The sequence below is a fragment of the Antedon bifida genome, chromosome 3, assembly GCF_963402885.1.
Source record: "Antedon bifida chromosome 3, ecAntBifi1.1, whole genome shotgun sequence".
NCBI lineage: Eukaryota > Metazoa > Echinodermata > Crinoidea > Comatulida > Antedonidae > Antedon > Antedon bifida.
In genome coordinates this window covers 11,803,099-11,826,916 of record NC_136228.1, presented here as the reverse complement: position 1 = coordinate 11,826,916, position 23,818 = coordinate 11,803,099, and the positions used below count along the sequence as shown (strand labels likewise).

The 23,818-nt window shown below is 31.5% G+C and overlaps 1 protein-coding gene across 2 annotated transcripts; it reads right to left on the bottom strand.

Annotated features, from left to right (window-relative positions):
- Positions 1-4,168: 4,168 nt before the first annotated feature.
- On the bottom strand, positions 4,169-23,695 carry LOC144837212 (whirlin-like). Of its 2 annotated transcripts, XM_078692228.1 has the most exons (15): positions 22,806-23,695; positions 21,143-21,355; positions 20,405-20,530; positions 18,683-18,943; positions 16,962-17,168; positions 16,267-16,362; positions 15,685-15,831; positions 13,717-13,770; positions 11,649-11,807; positions 11,038-11,261; positions 10,353-10,503; positions 10,025-10,102; positions 9,112-9,513; positions 8,449-8,619; positions 4,169-7,835 (listed from the first exon to the last, which is right to left on the bottom strand). In XM_078692228.1, the coding sequence occupies exons 1-15, from the start codon at positions 23,508-23,510 to the stop codon at positions 7,644-7,646; spliced, it is 3,186 nt and encodes a 1,061-aa protein (XP_078548354.1). In that variant the 5' UTR covers positions 23,511-23,695; the 3' UTR covers positions 4,169-7,643. The 2 variants fall into 2 exon arrangements, with proteins under 2 accessions (XP_078548354.1, XP_078548355.1); XM_078692229.1 differs by lacking the exon at positions 13,717-13,770.
- Between the last annotated feature and the right edge of the window lie 123 nt (positions 23,696-23,818).

Below are 23,818 nucleotides of genomic sequence, written 5' to 3'. Positions count from 1 at the left end.
AGTAGGGCAGGATACGAATCATCAGGATCGAAGGGGACCAGTAGGGCAGGATACGAATCATCAGGATCGAAGAGGACCAGTTGGGCAGGATACGAATCATCAGGATCGAAGGAGACCAGTAGGGCAGGATACGAATCATCAGGATCGAAGGGGACCAGTAGGGCAGGATACGAATCATCAGGATCGAAGGGGACCAGTAAGGCAGGATACGAATCATCAGGATCGAAGGGGACCAGTAGGGCAGGATACGAATCATCAGGATCGAAGGGGACCAGTAAGGCAGGATACGAATCATCAGTATCGAAGGGGACCAGTAGGGCAGGATACGAATCATCAGGATCGAAGGGGACCAGTAGGGCAGGATACGAATCATCAGGATCGAAGAGGACCAGTTGGGCAGGATACGAATCATCAGGATTGAAGGAGACCAGTAGGGCAGGATACGAATCATCAGGATCGAAGGGGACCAGTAGGGCAGGATACGAATCATCAGGATCGAAGGGGACCAGTAAGGCAGGATACGAATCATCAGGATCGAAGGGGACCAGTAGGGCAGGATACGAATCATCAGGATCGAAGGGGACCATGAATCATAAGCTCTAAATGTTATGAAATTGTTGAACATCATTAGCATTAAACCCCTATTCAGTTGACGCTTCACAGTCAACCCCTACTCAGGGGACATGGACACTTTTGAGTTGTACCAAATGGTTAATTCAACCACTATTAAGGGGACAATATTTTTTCCCATCACAAAACGAAAGAAAAAGAATAATAATTTCGCTGGCTTCACAGTTTTCAGTTGTGAAAAGTTGGCTGCTAAATTTTGAATTCTTCTAAATTCTTTAAGTTCAGATAAATTATTTTCATTTTATTTTCGGCCGCAAAAGCCCCTAATAAGGGGACAATTTGTTTTTTTCGGTTAGTGTCCCCTGACTAAATAGAGGTAGGCCTACCATTCAAAAGACATCACGAGGGGATAATTTGTTGGCCCCGAAGCTGTAGTGTCCCCTTAATACGAACTCTACATAATTGATGATTGGATTACCTTGACCTCCTCAACAATTTCCTACAAAGAAATTAGGGTTAGCAGATTGGATTGTTCTTTCATTGTTAACGCCGATACAAATAGTTTTTATCCAATCTTATACATAAAAGGCAAACACAAACAGTTTGTCCGCTATGGACGCCGCCGTGCGATATCCGATCCTGAGTTTTACACCCAACGTCCATTTTGCTACGGAGATGGTCATTGGCTATATGAACAGTTTGTAAAGCAAATAGTTACTGAATTATGAGTTATTCTGTGTATCAATGATGTAAAACAAAGAAAATGAGATTTCAATTGCAACCCTTGTATTGCATATAATTTTACATGCGTTTGACAAGTTTTCTCAGTTGAAATCTGTTAACCGGGGTCCCACCCGTCGAAGACTGGTATTAATTTGCTAGTTACCTAATAATAATAATAATAACAACTGGTACTTGATATAGCGCATTATAGTCTAGGCAAAAAATGTGAAAAAAATGAGTTAGGGGGAGTGGAATGTTAGAGGCTGTCAACATAGCCAGATATCCTAATTAAACCCTTCTGATCACTCTAAGCCCTGTTGACACTTAATTTTTTGCCTCGTCTTGAAATGGCGGCCATTTTTCAAAATGGCCGCCATTTTTATAAAAATGTGCATAAAATCGGATCTAAATAGGGTATATGCACGATCTTGGTGTCTAAACACATGTACTTCAGACACGGAATCCATTAGGCCCTGTTGACACTTCAGTTTTTGCCTAGTACAGTATTGAAATGGCGGCCATTTTTCAAAATGGCCGCTAATTGTATATAAATTGTGCATAAAATCGGATCTAAATAAGTAGTTCTCGATAAAATGCAGTTTCAGTTTACTTGTTACTTTAAGACTTCTCGCCGGCTTTTGAAAATTCTCTCCTATCTTTTAACACTAGCAGGTCTGAAAATAATACTAAAAAGTGGTCGAAAATTGGGACCGTGGTCCGGATTGCCTCCAAAATGTAATGGAGTGGAACTTGACCACATATCTATCTAACCCTAATTTTGGTAAAGATCTTGCAATAACTTTTTGAGTAATCCTGCTAACAAACAGACAAACAAATGAAAGCACTCAGAAACTGAGTGAAGTACTTGGCAAAATATATCCACTGATAGGGAGCATGTTGAATGATACATTTTTTTGCTTTAGATATTAGCTTTACATAGTTCAAATCCTGCTGGGGTTTATAATTTGGGTACTCCATAGACTACATATATCTCCTTAGCGGAGGTAAATAATATTAGTTTACTATGTAATAGGAGGGCCTACATTCAAGCTGAAACATCTGTGAAGTTACATGCAAATGAATTCAACAAAAGCTGAGGCTTTAAAATCCTAGTCATGGCTCTATACAAACTAAACCGTTACCAATTTGTAAAACAAATTACAGATTTTCGATTTCATGAACAGATAAATTAGGTAACCATTTTGAAAAATGTTAGCTACTGTGCATTTAACTTAAACAATTAATTATTCAAACTATTTAAATTTATTTATTATAGATTTAATGGATTCCTTGCCTGAAAAAACATGAGTTTAGACACCAAGATCATTTATCTAGCCTAATTAGTTTCGCTTTTAAGCACTTTTTAGAAAAATTAGGCAGCCATTAAAAAAATTAGCAGCCAGTTAGGCCTAAATACAATTATCTTTTAACCTAGTCATATTTATTATAAATCTAATGGATTTCTATTTGGACACCAAGATCGTGAATCTACCATATTTAGATTTTAAACATATTTTATATAAATAGGTCGCCATTTTGAATCCAAGATTGTGTATCTAGGCCTACCTTATTTAGATCCGAATTTAAGTACATTTATATAAAATTGGTTGCCATTTTAAAAAATGGCCTCCATTTCATTATATAAAGGGAAAAATGAAGTTTCAACAGGGCCTAATGGATTCCGTGTCTGAAGTACATGTGTTTAGACACCAAGATTGTGCATATACCTTATTTAGATCTGATTTTATGCACATTTTATATAAAAATGGTGGCCATTTTGAAAAATGGCCGCCATTTCAATACGAGGCAAAAACTGAAGTGTCAACAAGGCCTAATAGATTCCGTGTCTGAAGTACATGTGTTTAGACACCAAGATTGTGTATCTACCTTATTTAGATCTGATTTTATGCACATTTTATATAAAAATGGTGGCCATTTTGAAAAATGGCCGCCATTTCAATACGAGGCAAAAACTGAAGTGTCAACAAGGTCTAATGGATTCCGTGTCTGAAGTACATGTGTTTAGACACCAAGATTGTGTATCTACCTTATTTAGATCTGATTTTATGCACATTTTATATAAAAATGGCGGCCATTTTGAAAAATGGCCGCCATTTCAATACGAGGTAAAAAATTAAGTGTCAACAGGGCTTAGAGTGATCAGAAGGGTTTAATTAGGATATCTGGCTATGTTGACAGCCTCTAACATTCCACTCCCCCTAACTTGATTTCTAAGCATCTTTTCAGATTTTTGTCCTAGACTATTATGCTGAAAGCCTCAATGCGCTTTACAAAGACAGAAAATTTAGAAAAATTACAAATTAAAAAGGTGGGTTTTGAAGACACTGGTGGAAGTATCTATGCCTAAACGAAGAAAACCGTCCATATTTAACAACTTGAAAACTCGATATATCATGTTTTTATTCTCATTCACATTGAAATGTTTTACTTTCTAAAGTTAATAAATAATTGTTTAGATAATGACTGGTTCATCTCAAATAATCTCCTTATAAACTCCATCAAAACCAATTACATTCTTTTTCATACCCAACGTCAATCGTTATCTCTCAAATTACCATATATTAATGGAGAAAACGTAAAACAAACGTCAGAGACCATGTTCCTATGTGTTTAAATCCAGGAAAATTTGAGATCGATCAGTCACAGGAATCACATGATGATCTCCGATGAACTTATTTGCATTGCGCTCTGTCGTCAAGAGACATGGAACCTTTGACATCAAAACGGATACGACTGCCACAATGTTAGACCTCGTCCGGTCAAAGTTCAATGACCGTTTATGCATTATAATGTTGACGTTTTAATACGTGATTTTATTTAAAAATCCAGTGTATTAAATAAAACAAATGACAAGTTAATAGTAGTAGTAAATACTTTATTATTTAGCCAAATTCTTATCAAGATAGTCAAAATCTAGTACAATATCTTTAAAAGGACACAGCAGATCCCACAACTTAAAATATAGTATTGTTCATTAAATCTGACATGTACTCTACATGTTAAACATTACTAAAGAGAAACCAAAATGGAATGCAATGATTTTATATCACCATGCAATACAAAAACAAGGGAATGTCAAAATAAGTACGAATCCCATCAATAGACTGATAATGCATTGAAGATTAGCAAAAAAAAAATAAATTACATTACAGTATATTAAAGATGTATTGTCCCCCAAAAACATGAAAAATGAAGATAAATTAAATCAGACTTTGAATAGGTTATTTTGTAGTTTTAATAAAGTTAATCCCTCCTGTAAAAAAAAAACGGGAAAAAATGTTTTCTCATATAAATGACAAAATAAATGGTCAAATTTAACCAAAAACTCAACGGCTGGCAGCCAATTTGACAATTTTTTGCTTTAATTTACAGGTAAATAACATTTTTTTGATTCAATTTTTGTTCAATGTGGATGACTATTATGTGACAATAAAATATAAAATGGCGTATTCAACAAAAAGTTTTAACAATTACTTTTTAAAGGGGACAATACATCTTTAACCGTAAATATAATTAAAAGATCCACGATTTAAAATGAATTTTAGGCTGATATTTGTATTACTTTATGTCATTTACATATCATATAAATGTAATTTAACAATAATATTAAAACCAGTTATTGTATATTTCATGATTACCATTATGCAATATTTAAGGTATTTATGTAATTTACCAAATAATGATTGATAATAGAGTTCAAAAGACAAAAAGTAACTAGCGTTTATATAGTTTAAACTTCCATGTTTGTATACATGTTGATGGCTGGCGCTCTGCCAAACCAATTGCTCACAAACTCTAAATGGGTCCAAATTGGTTGTTGAAATTAAACTGTAATATTATAGTAGAACCATTTCCATTGTTAAAAAAAGATTATTCATTATCTTTGTATAAATTATGTTTTAAAATCATCAATCATATGATTTATACAACAGAGAATGTACTGTAATAATAATTTACTTTGTAAATAAAATCAACTTCAATACAATACTGTATTTTCGATATACAGTCCACTCTTCTACTCTGGGCCTCAAGAATTTCTGGTTTTGGGAGAGTGTGGTATTGGGAGAGTTTACTATATTGTACTTAAGCAACTATTAAACACCTATAAATTGGTAGAAATAAACTTCATATACAAGTACATTCTTAAATAGTTCATAGACTATCATAATATATTGTCTGTCTACACTTGCTTTTAGCATAGTAATGAACTTCCTAATTTCATTTTAACACTTGAAAGATTAAGAGTTTATTGCACTAAAGGATGGAATGTACTAAACGTTGATGCTAAAAATGGACGGTAGTTAATCAGATGTAAAATTATATTAAAATTTTAAAACACTAGAGCATGTCTTATCTGCAGTGAAATCTATAGTTTAAAGCTCTGTCTACACTATCAAATTTATGTGACAAAAAATGTGATGTTCCCATATATGGACATGATGATGTCATATCACTACCATATTTGGGTATATCACTACCATATTTGGGCACATCACATAAAGTCTGATAGTGTAGACAAAGCTTTACACTACAGTTTAATATTCAATGATATGCATTTCAGTGTTCACAAACAGTGTGTTACAATTTTCCACGTATTTAGGACGGAATGTAAAAATGACACTGCAAATGGACGGTAGTTAAAAAGGCAAAGACAAGAATTCTTTTACATATAAGAAAAAAGTATTCAAAATGACATGAGTTTGAATTAACAATACCTCACAAAACAATAGTTTCTGAAGATAAATTTACAAATATTTTCTAAATTCATTTAACTTAAGTATTAATAGTTCCAAAATATAACTGTACAAAATGCTATTACACAGCCAATCACTGCAACTTTAATTAATAGCAAATACAAATAATATATTGATGCAGTAAGAATAATATTGTAACAATCAATACTCACATCATTCGATATCTACACAATTCAATTCTTAAAAGCTAAATTTAAAATAGTCACAGTATTTTACTAATAACATAGTACTTGCACAGCAATCTAGTGTATAATAAATATATTACAAGAATGTAAATTAATGCCACTTTTAACATAAAAAGTTGAAATTTACAAACACTTTTAAGTATACAAATGAATCAGATTATTTTATAGAATCAGAATACTCTCTGTATTAATTATAATTAGTTTTTAGAAAACACTTATGAATCATTTAACCTTTTAATAAACGGACCTGAATTATTTTAATATCATTATCTTATATTCATTTGATCTAAATTACTATTATGTACAATATTAACAGTGACTACATTGTCATTATAATCTCTTAAAAAACATAAGCACACCAACATTGTTAATGTTAAATAATTGTGGGATTATAAAGTTGGACACATCATTTGTGAAATATGAAAGAATTAATATCATAGTTATCTTTAAAATAAACATTTACTATAGAAATTAGTAAAAATGGATGGAATCATAAACAATTATTAAATCATTTATATGTGGATGGAATATAATAATTAACTACACAAACTACATCTTATATTTTTGGTGACATCATTAATTAAACAATCAATTTGAGATGACATGGATGGAATAGAATTTATTTAATTACTGACATAATAATATTAAGTTCACATGGATGGAATAAATGGCTAAAATATAAAACTACAGTATTAGTAACCTGATCATTGTTTTAACGAGAACAATAATTTTAATATTTTTTTCTATAAATTAAACCTGCAAAATATAATATTTACATGGATTCCATTTACCTATAGGAATTTAAGCCTCTTCATTTAAATGAGAAAAAATGTTTAATTACTTGCAACAAAACGGAACAATTTAAACTAAATCATAATCTAAGTTTAATAATCTATGACATATGACTGGTATAATCAAGGTGTGTTTATAACTGGAATGTAGTTAATAGCTGCATCTAACAAGAATGAGACAACAATTACAGTAGTACTTTGGATGTTAAATGATTTAAAAATAATCTACTACTGTATATATTTTCTCAATAAAAACTACCTAAATTAAATGTTATCTCTATATTTGTTTAAAACCAAGCCTGTAGCCAGGAGAGGTTATCAAAGTCATTTTTAAATCAGGCCAATTCTATCTAGTACGCAAATTTCATCTACTAGTCTAGACCTAAAACAATCTCTTTTGTACCCCTGCACCTATTTGTCCCTAATATATAGTGTTGGCTAACGAACACACTGTAAAATGCCTAGCTACAGACTTGTAATTTGTTTGTTTGTTTACACTAGCTTCTGTTTTCTCCTAAAAATGTGTGAAAAACTTGTTTTAAAACCAAGCGGAGTAACCAGTTTTCTGCTTGCCTTTTGACATAAAATAAGTGAAATGATCAGTACATGATCTTATAAGCATTTGAATCGAGTACAAGAAGATCAACCGAATTACGAGACTTGTTCTTGAATGCTTCAGCAATGAGGCGTGTCGCTGCCTTATGGTCTAGACCAAATAACGTTTTGTTGTTCACTTTCAATATCACATGACCTACCCTTAAGTTGCTACTCTGACCTGCTGCTCCATCACTCTGTCGAAATAATGACATTGTACGGTAAATTATTAGTAACAATAAGTAACGCATTTATTCGAGGGAGGGGTTTATTTTTTTGGGTATATATATTACATATAATCAAATAAATACCCCATAGATTTGAAAAAATACACAATTAATAGTGAAAATTGATCAAATACAGTAAAAATTGTATCAAAATGCATGGTAAATTGTAGATCATGTAAATCAAAGAATTCTACTACAAATAGAAATGTGTTTTAGTACAACATTGTGTATATAATGCATGTGGTGGGGTGTTTATTCGAGGGAGGCATTTATTGGAAGCGGGATGTTTACATACGGTAAATCATTAATAACCCTGTAGTAACCAAAGACCACCAGTTCAGATAATTAAAAATAGTAAATATTGGTGATATCTTGTCCTGCAGACTTTAATAAGAAATGGGCTAGACAAAATAGATCAAGAAATGTATTACCAACTGCTTGCAAGGATTCCACTGGTGGATTGTTATTATCAATTAAACTAAACTAAACTAGTTTTCTCATGGAACAATTGTAAATTTTAAATACACTGTTTACTAAAATGTCTGTTGAAATATTATACAAGCTAGACATAGCAATCACCAACCTGCACTGTAATGACTTTTGGTAATGGTTGCCTGGTTCCAGCACCACCCTCTACAGCAATCCCCAGTGTCGGTTTCACTTTACGTATGTGTACCTCTTCTGAATACTTCGTTACAGCTTCACGGTCACTGATGCTGATTAAAACTTCAACCTGTAGAGGAGGTTCATCCATCTGCCATTATAAACGAAAAGTAATTATTGTTGATATATGTGATCAAAATTATAACAATGAAAAACACATACAATCGTAAAAAATGTATATATAACTATTTGAAATAAAAAATAGGTTCCAAATATCAATAACCTCTCAAGAACAACATCTATTTATAGAACCAAACTTAAATAAAAATGCCAGAAAATTATGGAATATATAACATAATAATTTTGATCTCATACACACAAATTTGCAAACCTTACAAAATCTTGAGAGAAAGTTTTGTATATTTGGGGGATGCTATCATTAGCGCAATGTACAGTGATTGGTCAGTTTAACACCAGTGCAAGTACACATGCACAGTAACAACTTGGAACAAAATAAAAACAAGCCCCTCGCTGGTGTGTTTTTCTCATCCCTGTGATATCTTGGGAAATTCTACATAAAAGTGTCTTTTACATATAATGTGAACCTGGTTACAAATTGTTTTCAGGTGTGAAAAGTGGTTACCTTTGATGCTACAGCAGGATTTCTTTTCATACTTCCTGTGCTTGATTTATTACTACTAGCACTTGGACTACGACTCCTCAGTGACGAGTTCCGCGAGTTCGCTTCCATCTCCGAGCTTGACGATGCCTTTCCATTCCTCTGTCGTGATTTATTAACAGTTGCGTATATTGGTGTTCCTTTACTGGATTGTGGAATCGGACTCAACACCATTGAACCGTTCATTGCCGAGGTTGGCGAGGGCGTGCTTTTGACTGGTTTGATGTGAGGTCCTTGCGGTATTTGTTCATAGATACTTGAATAGTTGGTTGACTGTGGTGATGTGTCTGTCTTTTTAAGTTCATACAACTGTTGACTAGCTTTTTTGGTTCGATTGATGCTACGTTTTTGGTCTCGAGGTACATGCTAGAATAGACAAATCAAAATATAAAAATTAGATTGTTTCTAAAAGTTTACAAATCAGAAGACATTTCAATAAAAAAAAAAAGTTTGAAGGTTTGCATGGCGATATCAAATGTTGATATAAAGTTTGCGGTACACCACGTATATTCTCAAAAATGTTGAGTTACTCAACGTTTCGATCAGTATGCTTTGATCATCCTGACTCCTGAGGACGATCAAAGCTTTTCAGAACTAATATATGAGGTGTACCGCAAACTTTATATCAACAAAAAAAAAGTATTATACAAATAATGAATGATGTTTGAGTTAAATGGGAGGAATATTTTCATGGGTTGAGAAATTTATTTTTCTATCTTACACAGAATGGTCTGTTCAATAGCATGATTAAAATGAGCAAAGGCTGAAGAGTGAAAGTTTTTTTTATATTTCTGTATATATATATATTACTGTACTTCATCAAACACTAACATTCAACTGATTTCAAAGTTGCAATAAAAGTATTATCTTATCTTACATGTGTTGGATCACTGATTCGTCTTGGAACTCCGGTCTCATTTGGTGATAAACTTGACCTGCTAGGTAGGTCATGTAACTGTTAATAAATAAAAGAAAATATGAATAAACAATGGTAATTATAATTTGAAACAAAAGATGATGTATATTTATACAAACTTGATATAAACACTAGGGAACTATATTAAACAAATTAATTAACATGTAATGTAGTAGATTATTATTATTATTATATTTTATCTTCAACAATAACAATATTAACAAGTAAAAGTAAATATATTACATATTAACAAAAGTAAAAACAACATGATGCATGATGGGTAACTTACCACGCTGGTATTGGAGCTTTCTGTTGTTACACTGTCAAAGCTATGCCGCCTTTCATGTTCACCAGAGTGCCTTGATTTAGTTGGTTCAGGATGGTCAAAAGGTGGAGGTGGACTCTCTGTGTCACTCAAGTTGGCAAAACCAGGGTCATGACTGAAAAATACCACACAAAACAAATTTATTCATAGCATACCATTATCTGACAGGGGTGTTTAATAAAAATGTATATATTTGAGTTGTAGCTCTCGGAGAGAATAGGCCAATGTCGGTTTATCCAGGTATATCTAGGCATGCAATAGACTAACTAGAAGTTGGCCTTTGACATTTTGATTTTAATTAGTATCATTCTCATTAAATTTATTTAAATTCTAAATACCTGGTATTTATAACAACTACTGTCAAAGCAAATAACGTAAAAATAGTAGAATGTAGATTAATTTAAAAAAAAAAAGTATATTTTAAAAGATTTTAGTAACGTTATTCATAGTTTTTACACATTTATTCATTTATTCTCTATTGATTGGTTAAGATTAAATTTCTTTCCACTACAAAGGAAATATTATAAAGCTATATAGTTATAAAAATGGTTTAATTTTGTATTTTAACAACAATATATATTTTCTTATTGTTTCACCATTTCTGATTTTCTTTCCGCTTAAATAAGGGACATAACATAAAGCTATATACCGATGTACTGTCATTCGTCCAGAGTTCATAAGGACGTCAACACCACTGTCTTCACTTGGACTCTTCACCTCGCTGTAAATTGGTTCAACGTACTTGCGGCTGGCAAATGAGGCGTGACGATGGACATCCGCTTGGATTGTTTGTTGATTTGCAGGTGATGTGGATGAAAGATGGGATGACGATGAGTTGATGAGAGGAGGAGGAGGTGACACGGACAAGAAATCCTGATGGTATGAAAGCAATGATATAATTATCATATGATTTGTACCTAAATTGTCACTATATTGAGCATATGATCTCAATTAGCTTACCGTATAATCTCACGTTGGGTATAATCCCACGTCAGGTTTAATCCCACCCCCTATGTCTGATTTCACATACAGGCATATCTCCGGGTATAGTCCCAGTATTGACTTTTGGTGTGGCCTCTCCCTAGCCAGTTCAGATGAGTTTTAATCCTCGGCTATAATCTCACTTCGGGTTTAATCCTACCCCCTACTTTATGTCTGATTTCACAAACAGGCATATCCCCGGGGATAGTCCCAGTATTGACTTTTGGTGTGGATGTAGGCCTCTCATTAAATAATGAATAAGCACAATGCTGCACTTACAGGAAGAAAATCAGGTAACTTAGAGTGATCTTCTGGTGAATCAAATCCATTCATTTGTGGCATGTTGTAGCCATTCATTAAATCATTATTAAAGCCATTCATTTGTGGTTCACCATACCCATTCATATGGCTGTGTATTCCATTATTATACTGCTGCCCCTGAAAATAACCACAGTATTTTATTAAAGATATATATATATAAAGACATTTTTTTTCCAAATTTTTTGTTGAATATGACATTTTAATTAATGTCACATGTAATAGTTTAATCTGGATTGAACAAAATATTTCCCCCGAAAAAAATGTAATTTAAAACAAAAAAATATTTACATTGTCTATCAAACAATGGTTTTTGGTTAAAATTAACCGTTTTTTTTGTACAAAAGTGAATAACTTTAAAACTGAAAAATGGCCTATTTAAAGTCTGGTTTTATTAATCTTCATTTTTCATGTTTTTGGGGGACAATACATCTTTAAAGTCTGGTTTTATTAATCTTCATTTTTCATGTTTTTGGGGGAGAATACATCTTTAATAATACTCTATAATGATATTAAAATTAAGTCAACAAGATTCAGGCTACATATGTTTCATCATACAGAAACAAATTGGAAATCATTGGAAAGCAGACAACTTGGGATTAATGCAGTAAACTAAACAATTATTGGTAAATGTAAGAATACAGTAAGAATTTTGTAGAGAATACAGAAATAACATTTGCCATTGGCATTATAGTGGCCACATGGCATTTAATGTGTATAGACAATAAATGCTGAATAATTTAAAAACATTGACCACAATTTAGTAACCATTAAGCAAACACAGTAGCTATGGAATTATACAACCAATCAACAGTGCAGCAAAATACAGTGTACTCCATTGAAAAGTATGACATGGAAACAATATAAACAAACAACAAGGATTGTCAGCATAGATTCTAAACATTGCAGTAAAGTAACCATAAATAAATAAGTAAGCATGTTTTTATGTAGTAGAGCTACTGTTGTAAAATAAAGTTGAATAAATATATAAAAATGTAAGCATGTTTTTATGAATCCTCTTGTATCTTTATGTTTAAATGTTGTTAAGGGCCTCTTCAAGTCAGCTGTACTGCTGTGGTAGAGCTACCCTTGTAAAATAAAGTTGAATAAATAAATAAAAATGTAAGCATGTTTTTATGAATCCTCTTTATGTTTGAATGCCGTTTGCATATTTTTGTATTGGTTTTAAGAGGGCCTCTTCAAGTCAGCTGTACTGCTGTAGTAGAGCTACCCTTGTAAAATAAAGTTGAATAAATAAATAAATAAGTATACTAATTTTGTTTGTTTAATATGTTTAAATCTAGAAGGAATTAACATCAAAAAGCAAAAGACACACTAAAATGATTGCATGATGATGTACAGTGGCAAACATAGAAAGTATTTGGTTCATATGATTCTGGATATATGGAAACATAGGTTTCAAAATGCAAAATAAATCTTGGTATGTTTCAGAATGCAGGGTGCCCAAAAATACTTTTCTTAAGATCTGTCTACACTATCTAAGTTTGACAAAAAACATGTGATGTGCCCAAATATGGGAGTGATATTCCCAAATATGGTAGTGATATGACATCATAGTGTCCATATATAGGCACATCACATTTTTTTGTCACATAAAGTTTGATCGTGTAGACAAGGCTTTAGTTCGTCTGGTAGAAAATGGAACAATTTTAATAACTGAATTACAACTGTTCAATATGAAAATCATGCATTGCAGAGCCATATATATAAAGATTTATGACATTGGGTTAAAGTCACATCATACACATCACAGCAAATTGTGTCAAAATTTTCTCCATTATTAATGAATGTAAAGTATAGGAGCAACAACAAATTGTAAACGTTTTCTTATACAGTATTTAAAAAAATGGTGAGATTGATGGTGATGGTGAAATTTGATGGTGAAATATCGGTGTGCATACAGAAGTACTTGCTGCAAAGAATAATTCATTTCAGATAAAAGCGCCCTCAGCAATACCTAAACACTAAACCTTTCGATACCAGACTGCGAACAATGTACGACACTTACCAGTATTGGTATATCATGTAAAAGGAGAGCTGATGTTCTTAACTCTGTCTGTTGCTAAGTAACGCAGCAATAACAAATCAAACTAGAATTTAATTCGTCACTTTGACGAATTATAGGTGATCATTTTTATCATTTTACTGAAATTAATTTTTTTTAAACATGCACGTACGTTAACATACGATCGGAAAATGTTGATGTATGCCATCCTATTATATGCTTATAGTGCTGAGTTGTGCCTATATGCCATATACAATATGTACAGTATATACTGTATATCTATATACAGTGTAGCATAGGTGAAATTACGGGACACACATGTTCTAATTTTTTGGCATGATGACGTTATCAAACTAAACTTTAAGATGACAATTTCGAAAGATAATTAATTGAGCAAAAAAACATAAGATTTGGAAAAAAAATTGGCACGTAGAAGCGCTGTGCGCGCTCTTTGAATTGTGTATAACTTTGACGAAAAATATGAAAAAACTACTTTTTCACTTCAACTGGCCATATGTTAACGTCACAACATCCGATAGGCTTAATTTTTATATGAATTAATATCTACATTTCATCAGCTTTCATAATAAATTATAATCATCAAGGTAACCTTCAATTCTGAAGAGCTGTAAGATATTCAAATTTACTGCGAAGGTGAAATTACACGGCCTACGTTATTCAAGTTTTTACGCGTGATGACGTCATTAAAATGAAGATAGTGTCAACTCATGATAAAGATAATTAATTAAGCAAGCACATACTGAAAGTTGTGCGAAATTCGAGCACACATAACCAAGATGCGCTCTGTTGAATGTGATAATCTACACAAAAAGATAACAAATCCTAATTTTTAAATTCAAGTGGCCATTTGATGACGTCAAAACATTTTGTACGTAAAATGTGTACATGAATTCATATCTACAACTCAATGGCTTCCAGAATAAGTTAAAAAAATCGGGGGTCATCTTGCATTCTGAAGAATTATTTTCATTTTAAAAAAGACCTATTTTTCACCATTTTCAGAACTTTTGTAAAATTAATGTGCGCATTTTGTCATTTTTAACGTGCTCGTATAGCGTTATTTTAAGTCGGAACTGACTCAAATTTGGTGAATGTACTAAGGATGGTGAGTAGAATGAGATTTGTAAAAAAAATTCATGTTTTTTACGCTTTTTAAGTATCGCGCGCGCAAAAACGCATTTTTGCGCAGTAATTTTTTGAAACACGCAAATGGCCTAATTCATGCTCTAAATTGATCAAAACTTAATTTTGAGCGTTTTAAATTTTTAACGCGCGATATCACGCGCATGAACCTACGTGCGCGTGCGTTTTTATTTGCTAATATTTTTACCCTTGATCTGAAGTTTACGTGTAGTGAATTTCATTAATATGTGATAATGAATTATGGAGATATGATTGATAATGTGATTTCGCAAAATGGCGTATAAATGTCGTCACGGATGAGTGATCACGCTGGAAAGCTTATTAGGATTAAGTTATATTATTTGAAAGATATTCTGAAATTTTTGTAATCATTGACATTAAACTTTTTGAGATAATTGTTACACAAAATAGTGTACAGAAACAATAAAAAGAAAAAAAAAAAAAATAATAAAAATAATAATAAAGATTTTATACAATAACAATAGGTGATCATTTTATTCTAAATGATCACCTAATAAGAATGCAAGGGAAGGTGTTTACAAAGACGATATGTTTTTGGGTGTTTAACAATGTTTGGAGTTTATGGTTAATAACAAATTTCAATTTGATGTGTGTTTGCATTGATAATGTTAATAATTGTATTAAAACAAAATGTGCCGAGATAACCATAACTAAAAACATATAGGGCCTAAGAATGCCTTTAAATCACAACACACATTTTCAGTTTAATAACCATGGTATAATAAAACATTAAGAGAAAGATTGGAAAGTCAATTTTTAAGTATTCAATGAGGAATCAACATGTACCTTTTTGGCAATCGGGATGGAACTGGGAATTTGTGGTGGCGTTATTGGTCTGGAATCGATGGAGCCTGAAGAGTAATGACTACTTCCGGAGAAGGTTTCTCCGGTTGAGTTCTCACGCTCATTCTGTGGAAAAATCTTCTGCCTTGCCTGAATTCATAAAAAGGATGAATAAATATTGTTGTGATTTTGGTTAATGATGTGACTCTAGTCTAACAATGTACATTCATCCATGTAGTATTCAGTTTAGAAAGAGACAAAATCCAAGTCCAGTGGATTATATTTTATTACTTTGTAAACGATGCTTTCTAAAATGAAGTCTCATTTCTCATTAGTGGTGCTGTATTGGCTGTCAGATAAATCCTGGAACTAGACAGGACTTGAACAAAGGACTCTAGGATTGGTAAGCAAGCTTCTTAACTATCAAACCACAGTGCTGCTACAATTTCAATTTTTTTGGAGAAAAGCATGTTGAAAGGAGGGTAAACTTACAGAGAGATAGGGGGTTACTTTTGTATACACAGTGATACCGATACATGTGATATATGGTATGGATACCTAGGTGAGTCAAATTTAATACTGTACCTTCATTGCTTCTACTTCACGCTTCAATACAAGTGTGTCATATCGATCAATATCTCTTGGAATCATAAAACTCCTGATCTCTGACAGTAAAGAAAACTAAAAAAAAAATAGATGAAATTAAAACAAAGAATTAAGAATTAATAAAAAAAAAAGAGATTTGAAAGAGTGGATGTTCAACCCTCAGCTATTTTGTTGTAGATCTATAAACTATACCATGGTATAAATTGTAGGGGTACAGTATACGCAAAAATTACATTACACGTCAGAGCAAACTAAGCGATTATTTGAAATTTTTTAATGCTGACGAAACAGTTTATTCAGTGTTTGGTTTTCAAAATATTTAATTTGGTTTCATTAAGTACAGTAGGTTGTTTTAGTATTTTAAAATGATTAATCATAATTCATATTATTAATTTGATTTAAAAGATAATTCCATTGAAACTTTTTTTAAAAATAGTTATCAATGTTTTTGTAATAAAATGTGATATTGTTTAATGTTTTTACAATATTTTAATATTTTATAATTGTTTTTATAATGTTTATAATGTTTTAATATATTTTATATATTTTTAATCCATCCTGGCGGGTTTCTCGCTGTCGAATGGGACTGAAAATAAATGTCCCACAGACTCGGTGTTTATGTCCCACAGACTCAGTGTTTATGTCCCACTGACTCAGTGTTTATGTCCACTTACCTTAGCATGTGTGTTAAGGAGCTCAAACAGCGCCAACACCAGCTCATCAACTGAGATATGTGCTTTCTGATATTCCCCTAAATAGTACTTCATTGTCCCACGTTCATTTTCATTGAGTAATTGTCTTGCTTGTTCTTCAATCATATTCCACGTCATCGATGTGTTGTACATGATCTGTGAGCCAGCTATTCCTTTCTTGAAAGAAGGCTGCAAGAAAAACATGAAATAAATATACATTTTCATTAATTATTGTTTTAAAAGTGTTTGTGTTGATGGTACTACTGGGTATAAACAAATGTTGTTGAATTGTGAAACCTTGAAAAAAAATTCTGAACTTTATGTAAGAAGACATAAGAATTCTGTGAACAATTGTTTTTTGGATAGGAGAAAAAAATGGGAAATCAAATAGATGTCAGATTACATGACCACAAATTATGCAAATTTTTTCCCCCTCTCCCCCACCCTTTAGAGCAACCTCTTTCCCACCTAAAATAAAAAATATATATTTTTCTTAAATTTATTTTTCAAAATAACCAAACGAAATTTCTGCACAGAGGTGGGATTAACACTTTGCAGTGAAAGAGTTAAACTTGTGTTTCTTTACAATAGTTGTATTACTGTATTAAAACATTGGAATTTTCATTAATATAATTGAATACTGTACCCAGGCAATAAAATAAAAACAAGATTATTTATTTAAACAATAGCATGCAAAAGCCTGAAACTCAGCTGACTATGATTCAACTTACACAACTGTTCACTTTATTTACACTATACAATGAGTACAGTACTAGTATTACTAGAATTGATTTCCAATAATGACCATTGATTTACAATAAATTTAATTTCATAATCGAATAACATCTTGTATGAGCTTTTTAATTAAAAACATAAACTGTACTACAGTAAAATTACATAAAACGATTCAGTTTAAAAGTTACACACACACAAAACACACAATTTTTTTGTGGCAATTGCACAATACTATTCATACTAACTATACTGTAGAACATACAAATCAATTATAGTACAGTATCTGGTTGTGTTTTCAATAAGAGAGATCAATAATTACCAGTAAGCCAATCAAAAAACAATAATGGAGAATACTGCATTGTTTTTTTATTGTAGAATGGATACCCAAATACTGTAGTTTACAGTAATGTCACAAATTACAAACATTATGGTTTTAATGGTATTTAAAGATATATTGTCTCCTAAAAAATATTTTTTTTTTCAATTTGCTATTTTATTAGTTAAATTCACAAAACTGGATCGGAAAAAAAATTATTTACCTGGAAAAAATGTAGTTTAAGGCAAAAAATACCTAAATTGTCTGTCAGTGGTTTTTGGTAAAAATTAATTAAACGTTTCATTTAAGTCTTTTTATAAGTGAAATAATAATTCTTTTTTAAACAGAAGTAAATAACTTAATTAAAACTGCAAAACGGCCTATTTAAAGTCTGATTTTATTAATCTTCATTTTTCATGGAGCCTTGAGCACTTTTGTGGATATGTGCGCTGTATAAGTCTTAATTATTATTATTATTCATGTTATTGGGGAAACAATACATCTTGAAACCAATTCTAATGTCTGTATAATATGAGGTATCTTAAAATGCATTTTGTGTTATTTAAATAGTCTTCATCATCACTTTTAGCACCTTGAATTCGGAAATTTTATTATTATTTTTTTTAAATGAGTACAGTAAGTATAAACATACCATGTCCATTCTTCTTCCAACAACATTTCCGTTTTGTGAATCAGGTACTTGTTCCATGGTGTTGTCATCGCCACCAAGCATGGACAGCTGGTCTCCCATAATCCATTGCGTTTTGTCGACCGTGGTACGTGCATACGGTAGTTTTCCTACATCTTTAATAGTCATCATCATCAGTTTCGATGACTTCAGTATGTTAACTGCCTCTTGGTGTTCAATCTCTAGAAAACTTTTTCCACTCACATCAAGAATTTGGTCTCCAACCTAGAAATTATAATCATGATGAATATTCATGATTACTTCAATTTGCATTTGAACTTGAGCAGAAAACCAATGTTTACAAATTTAAATCCCACATTTTTAGTCCAAAAATTGTCATGGAAAGACATTTTAGCAAAGAACAAGTGGACATTGTAAATACACAAAAACCTATACAGAATTACAAGTACAGTACCCTGTAAAATATGTTAGATAGTAAATTTAACTTTAAAATTTAATGACAATTTTAAATTTTTAAAAAAATGACATTTAAAGTTATATTGTAGTTAGCATCTTCTAATTAGTAAATGAAAAAAATGTTAATTAGCTATATTCTATACAATGTAAAATGTGGAAAAAATCAGAAAAACCTATTGTATTAAATGTACTGTAAGAATACTAATATTTTGAAGACATTTTTGACATCACTATATAGTAAATTTAACTTTAAAAATAAAATTGTAATGCCATTTTTTTTAATGACATTGAAAGTTATATAGTAAACGTCTATTATTAGTAAATTTAAATTGAAAAAAATGTTTTATTTAATATTCTATACAATGTAAAATGTGGAAAAAATTAGAAAAACTTTTTTTTTTTCTTCTTATTTTCTTGTTTTTGTTAAAATTCAATAATACTCAGTTTATTATTATTATTCTTCTTCTCCAATTTGAAATGCAAGAATATAACCATTTGAAGAAGTTTTTTTACACACTAAAAAAATTGTAAATTATTTACTACAGTATTAGTGTCTATTTATTAATACATTTCAGAACACCTTGCAATTGACTAAAAACAAATAGCAGTGATTTTGATGGCATTGATTTTTGCATTGCGTCCGTATGGAGATGTTTATTGACAGTTAACAAAAGACGTGGCTGGGTCGGAGGAGATTATCTGGCGAGCTATTCAACAAAATCAATACTATATGCAGAATCACAGCACTCATGTACAGTGAAATTACTATGCAGAATTACAAAGAGATTAATAATACAAAAGAATATTTCACAGTAATTTGTAATTAAAGCATTTAATGATTACTGTACATTTAGCCAGGGCTAGAAATTTACTAAATTATATCCACAAGGAAACATTTCCTAGTTGTACAAAATTTAACTAAACAAATGAGAAACACAAATACTGTAATACATAGCAAGTAAGCAAATGTGTTTTCGTAAATTATTGAATTGAGCAAAAGGTACACATTTTTATGAAATAGTGCTACACTGTAAATGAAGAACTATTATGTGTTGTATTTTATTACTTTTAATATGTTTGTTCTCTATTGTTAGGGTTCCCTGTTTAAAGCACTTGTGCTTATTTTGTATCACATTCCATTATCATTTTATTGTATTTGTACTATTGTTTTTATTTTGATTATGGAATAAAAATGTTGATGATTGATAAACAAATTAAAATGGTTTAAATAAAACATGCTTTTAAAATCATTTTATTGATTGTGAATACCTTTAAACCAGCAGCATCCGACACAGAGTAGGCATCTATGCCAGTGATGTAAATTCCAAGTCCAAACTCTAAGCCACCTCTGATCATCAACCCTAGGCTTTGTCCATCTCCTATCACCAGATTCACCTAGATATAAAATGAAAAAAGAAATCATCATACAGTATACTGTACCTAATTTGCCCTAATTAAAGTAGACTTATGTTGACCACCATCCACATTTATACTTACACTAATTAACTATCTATAAAGAAATATGTTATATATTATTTTTTTGTGGAAAATCAATAAACAAACAAAAAGTGAAGATAAAGGAATAAAATTGATGCCTCCTTTTTTCAGTACAGCAAGTATTTAACTACAAGAAGTTATCCTGCAACTTCGTTGCGGATAACCAATAAGCAAAATGCTTCAAGAATACCACATTTACAGTAAAACGTTACTCAAGAGGATTTAGGTTACTCAAGAAGATTTAGGTTACTCAAGAAGATTTAGGTTACTCAAGAAGATTTAGGTAAACAGTAATTTGTGACTGTCCAGTGTTAACATAGGCTACTGTACATACAGTACAGTAACTACTGTAGTACTGTATTATGATTTTCATTGTGATTTTGATTGCAAGCCAATAATTTAAATTTTATATATAATACTACAGTAGTATGTGTAATTTGTAAACTTTAAACAATATTATGAAATTAATGTATTAAAACTATGTCCAGTAATTTGCATATTTATACAAACCTTTCTTTCATCGCCATCGTTTAACAGATTAAGTCCACTTCGTCTACCCTGTGATTCTGTCATCTGACCTTTTATAGCTGCTACATTAGGGGGTGGGGAAACACTTCTACCCTGGGGATTAACCCATGTGTATGTCTGATGTGAAACGTACGATCCAGGGACACGTCCAACAGAACTTATCACCATATTCAGCTTTTTAACAGATTTAAGAATCTATTTAATGAAAAATATTTTACAGTAATTAGAAAGAAAAACTATATGTTAAATACAGTATTGTTTAGAAATAATAAATATAGATATACAGTATTGTCCCCCTCAACAAATAATTTTTAAAATTTGTTTTGTTGAATATGCCATTTTAATGTCACAATATTCACTGGATTGAAAAAAATATTTTCCTGAAAAAATACCTAAATTGTCTGTCATACAATGGTTTTTGGTTAAAATTAACCGTTTCTTTTATTGTCTTTTTATACTGTAAGTGAAACAATTCTGTTTGTTGATTCACAGAAGTGAATAACTTTATTAAAACTGCAAAATAGCCTATTCAAAGTCAGGTTTTTGGGGACAATACATCTATACATATATTACAATGTACTGTAGGGCTTTATTGTAAGAAAACTTTAATAAAACAAATTTATGCAAATCTACATTTAATACTGTAAAATAGATCAAAATTGAATAGAAAATGGATGGTAATTAATATCGAAAATCATTGTATCTAGTATTTTCATAACAATTAAGGGAATAAGCTGATTGATGTAATCAGAGTGTTGTGAACAAAAGAATGGACAGTAGAGTGGTAACAATAACCCTTAACTGTACAACAAATCTATTGAGGCAAGAACATCACTAATTTATGTAATGTAGGAATACTACTAAACAACCATAGGGCAATATTGTAAACATACAAGGCCTACTGATAACAGTACAGTTTTTCGACACAGATTATTGTTTGCGTACTTATTTAAAAATAGTAATTATGTTGTTGATTTAATCTTATTTTATTCACTTAAATGCTTGTTTTGTTTTACTCACTCATCACTTAAGCTCTATCTACACTATCAAACATTATGTGACAAAAAAATGTGATGTGCCCATACAGTATACAGTATGGGCATGATTATGTCATATACTACTAGTACCATATTTGGACATATCACTACCATATTATTTGGACACATCACACTCTTTTTGTCAAATTAGTTAGACAGTGTAGACAGAATCATCTCTGTTGGATTCAATAAACATTAATTTGCTTAATATTGGACACATTTTGCAAATCACTTTTAATTGTGCTGTCTATGGATGATGTAATTTTTGTTATCCCTTATTTTTTAATTTTTTAAACAAGACTGTATATATATTTTGTAATTTGATTTTCAAGTCTGGAAAAAATTACGAACAAACCACTTTTTGTGAAACATTCACCAACTTTGAAATTTTTTTTTTTAACTTATTTTTTCAGAAGCAATCCCAAATCATTTTGTTTAATTGACGCAATAAAAATGTTTTATTTTACTGTACATTCATTTTGATGTTTTTATTTTGTACTAATTTTCAAAAGTAAGTAAAGAAGTAAGCATCCCATTATACTAAAAAACATTAACAGAATAATATAGAATATTTATTATGGCGTTTACATTTGACAGTACTGCCATACCTTAACTGCCTCGTCATGTCTGATTTTTTCAAATGACGCATCATTTACAGACAGTAATTGGTCTCCGGTTTGTAATCCTCGTTCCTCCGCAACACTCCCTGCGTCAACTTTAGAAATAAAAATTCCAACACCGTGCTCAGCACCACCTCGGATACTAAATCCCAAGCCCTCATTTTCGTGTTTATTTTTTTTCAATATAATCCTGTGGATATTCGTATGAACATTCTGTTGAGGTAGACCTGATTGTGAAGATGCCTTGCGGATAGTTTTTCCATGTGGTTCAATCAATGGTTGCCGATTCGGAACCACCTGTTGAGTCCTATTTGGCAATGTATTGTAGTTTCGAGTATTGTAACTGTTATTGTTAACTGTTCTATCATTTTTAACTTGCTGTACTTCGGTAATTTGCCAAAACAATGATTGATCAGAACCAGGGACAACTTTTCCCAGCAATAAATACAATCTCTGTTTCTCTGCTGTGTTCAGAATCGTCTTTAAATTTTGTACTAACGAGTACACATTTCTTTTAGAATGATAATCATTCAAAGCATCAACAAAGAAAGCTCTTTCATCCTCGTTTAAAACTGCAGTTAGCTCCTCATTCAATCGCCTCACGTTAGTGGATAACGTGCGGGAATTGGCTGACTGTTGCCTGTTGTGACCGTGCTTCGATCGCGGCCTCGGAACAGGTTGTTGAAGAGACATCTTGTCATGACGGATAAAAACACGTTTTCCAAAAACAAAACAGCCTCTTTACCTAGCCTAATCGGTCCTAGATTGTAACTTAACTCCTATTACATATTTTGATACAATATGAAAACGATCGTGATCGTCTAAACGTGTGATTTCGCTAATTTATTATGTTATTTTACTCCGTTTGACGTCCACTACTCCACGAAAACATTGGTATTTCTCACGCATACATTTCGCGCACAATATGGCTACCAAATTATCGATCGGTGATTGGTCATGTACGTAAGTGCCTGTAAACAAAGGTTTTTTACTGTAAATTA